The sequence below is a fragment of the Octopus bimaculoides genome, chromosome 13 (assembly GCF_001194135.2).
Source record: "Octopus bimaculoides isolate UCB-OBI-ISO-001 chromosome 13, ASM119413v2, whole genome shotgun sequence".
Taxonomy (NCBI): Eukaryota; Metazoa; Mollusca; class Cephalopoda; order Octopoda; family Octopodidae; genus Octopus; species Octopus bimaculoides.
This window is the reverse complement of record NC_068993.1, coordinates 5,634,331-5,637,714: the sequence shown is the minus strand read 5'-3', so window position 1 is coordinate 5,637,714 and position 3,384 is coordinate 5,634,331. Positions and strand designations below refer to the sequence as shown.

The following is a 3,384-nucleotide window of genomic DNA, read 5'->3' as shown; positions in this document are numbered from 1 at the left end:
GGTTGAAGGAATTCCCGACTCGGTGACCTCTTCGTCGAATGACATGCGCGTTGAATTCAAAACATCATCATCACGCGATTCATCGTCTTCTCGAGAGATACAGCAACAACTGACCGACGATGGCAGATTTGGACAGTCTTACCTCTACGGTTTTGTGGCTAACTACACAATATCAGGTATGCCAAGAAATAGTTTGTTTTGTTTAGTTTTTCTTTTTATTGTAGTATTGACGGAGAATCAGACAATAACAAAGCTCTCCTCCCCCATTTTGCCCCACCCTCGCCTTCTCCTCTCTCTTTCTCTCTCTAGGTTCTTCTATTTCAGCTGGTTTTCAGTTGTAGCCGAGATTTGCTCGTTTCTGGTACAATTTTGTCGACTTGGAACATCGACAAAATTATTGCTACTGGGAATCGTGCCACCGCCTCTCTTTGTCCAGGAAAACCAGCAGTTAAAGGATGCATATTTTTCTCTTTAACTAAAACTTCTACTTTAACTAAACTTCTACTCTAGGCACAAGGCCTGACATTTGGGGGAGGAGGATAATCGATTACATCGACCCCAGTGTTTTACTGAAAGGCAAAGTCGACCATCATTATTCATAATTTCATTCGTTTCTTTTTATTTTTTTTTCCTTGCTTTATTTCCTTTTTATATTTTTATTTCCTCGATTTTTTGTTTTGTATTCTTTTGTGCTGTATAAACCTCTATATTTTGCCCCTTGTGGGTAATAAAAAAACAAACGAGGACGTTCGTGTTGCCTTGGCGGAAGTTTGCGCCCTCTCAGTGCTCTGGTTTTTATGTTCTTTCTCCTTTTGTAATCTGTCTTTGCAATGTCCCTTTATCTGTTTCCCTTATAGCAAGTAATTTATAATCATCACTGTTATTGTTGTTGTTTCAAATTTTGGTACAAGGCCGGCAATTTTTTTAGGGGAGAGTTTAATCCATGACGCTCAGCTGGGACTTTATTTTATCGACCCCGAAAGGATAAAAAGGAAAGTTGACCACGGAAGGATTTGAACTCACAAGAATCAATTTTCCCTTTCTTCTTTTCGAGATCAATACTGGGCTCGATGTAATCGACTTCCCCCTCCCCTCAAAAACAACTGGCTCTGTGCCAAAATTTGAAACCATTCTTATTATTATTGATTATTAATTATTTTAAATTATTATTATTATTATTGATTATTATTGGTTATTGATTATTATTGGTTATTGATTATTAATTATTATTGATTATCAATTATTAATTGTTATTGATTATTAATTATTATCAATTATTGACTATTAATTATTATCAATTATTGACTATTAATTATTATTGGTTATTATTAATTATCAATTATTATTATTGCAGCTATCAATACATCTGCTGCCGCCGCCCTTGTTCCGCGTTCATTGATGGTAAAAGAACCCGAATGGGAAAATACTATTGTTGCTGTTGGCATCATCATCTGCGTTATGACCCTGGTCGCAAGCGTTGGCTGTGGCATCTACCATCGTTTCTACGGCCAACAATGGCATAAATACACCGTCGCCTCACAAGGGGATAACAGCCCGTATCACGTCAAAAGCAGTGCTCCCAGTAGCCCGACCAGTGCTGCCGGAAACGCTACCATTGAACATGATATGGAAGCTCCGCTCACACAATCAGTAAGCACCAAGCGCAAAAAGCAAGACAGCGGCACACCAGTGCTCGCTTCGCCACACACGTCAGTGTCCAGCGCTTCAAGCCTTTTGGGGCACTCGCGGAAAATAGAAACCAAAGCCGAAGTACTGTCACCGGCTAATCTATCTAGCCCCTACACAACACATCCTAAAGACCACGGTCCCACTAGCCTTAATTCGAGCCCGTCATCAAAAACTCGCTCACCTAAAGTCCATCCAGTGGATTACAAGGGCAAAAGAAAAGGTTCCTCTACCGACAAAGGCTCGAATCTCGATTTAGGCGAACGCATCGTACCCGGTTCGTCAGGGACGCCATCTTCTTCGCAGGCTAACAGCAACATGCCACTAGTGAAATCCCCCGCCAGTATCACCGATACCTCATCAACTAAATCAACAAAAAGTGATATGGATAAAGTACAAAAAAGAGATAAATCAAAACACTTCCGGCTTCCTACGCCGAAAGGAAGTAATAGAAACTCTGACGGTATTCCGTTAATGACTCTACAGGAGAAGTCAGATTATGATCTCAAGACTTTATCCCGAAGTAGCAGTCGGGAAGATTCCATGCACTCGGGTAAAAATACCACAACGGCATTTGTCGGTGGTGACAGTAAGCCGAAACGGCCAACTAGCCTCGTGAAAGAGGACCATAGCTTACCTTTCAAAAAAGCCTCGCCAATGGCGGCTAAAAAGAAACCTCCATTGGATTATAGTCCAAGACTGCTTGATTCGCAACGTAATTCAAAACCAGACGGACAAAGTCCAGAACTTTTAAGAGGGGATAAAACCCCAAGAAGTATGACTCCTCTGAGTGTTAGAAGCTTAAAAACTCTTTCTCCGACTCGTAGTATACTAACTTCATCGGATGCGACATCAGAGGGCTGTGAACTGGAATATGATGACTTTATAATGGATGATCCTTTCTCTTACTTTGATACAGAAGACACTCTCAAGCTTCGATGGCAGGGTACAGAAAAGATAGGAACGTTAAAACCATCGGATTCTACCCTGACGTTTGATTAAATTTATTGTCCCACTGTCCAAATATGTCTCGTTGTTATTGATATTTATTTCATTGAAAAAATGTTATTGGTTTCATTTATTGATGTACGGCCACTCTGGAATAGCACCAATCTGTATAACTTACAAACGTTTTCACCACAAAAACACAATACATCTTTTTTCAGAATCGTTAGCACGCTGGACGAAATTCTTAGTGGTATTTCGCCTGTCGCTCCGTTCTGAGCTTAAATTCCCCCAAGATCGACTTTACCATTCATACTTTCGGGTTCGATAAATTAAGTACCAGTTGAGTATTGGGGTCGATGTAGTCGACTATCCCCTCCTCCAAATTTCAGGCCTTGCGCCTATAATAGATAGATTATTGTTATCATTATTATTAATGTTGTTAATTATAATAATTACTGTTAAGTTTAGCAATGGATAATCAGTAAATGGTCAACCTTTTTGTTCCATTCTTCCTGGAATCGATAAAATCAAATACTATGAGAGATCAATTAAATTGACCACCAAGTTAAGTCCTTCCCTTAGTACCCCATTTGTTGGAGTACCCGAGTATTTCATCAATGTTTTCCGCCCCTCTCGTTCTCTCTCACTCTTTAAGGTCCCCAATTTGGGATTAATTACTGAGCTACAGCTGTGATGAGATAGTTTTTTTTTATCTTTAGTTATGATAGATTTAAATATCCGTTAATTTAC

At 39.7% G+C, this 3,384-nt stretch overlaps 1 protein-coding gene across 1 annotated transcript in view; it reads left to right on the top strand.

The window, feature by feature from the left end:
- Nucleotides 1-2,710, top strand: part of LOC106872414 (uncharacterized) — a 161,158-nt gene extending 158,448 nt beyond the window's left edge. Inside the window, exons 6-7 of the mRNA XM_052972565.1 lie at nt 3-176; nt 1,355-2,710. Coding sequence (XP_052828525.1) covers nt 3-176; nt 1,355-2,688 — 1,508 coding nt within the window. The 3' untranslated portion in view covers nt 2,689-2,710. The remainder of the gene's footprint in view (nt 1-2; nt 177-1,354) is intronic.
- The last annotated feature ends 674 nt before the right edge of the window (nt 2,711-3,384 follow it).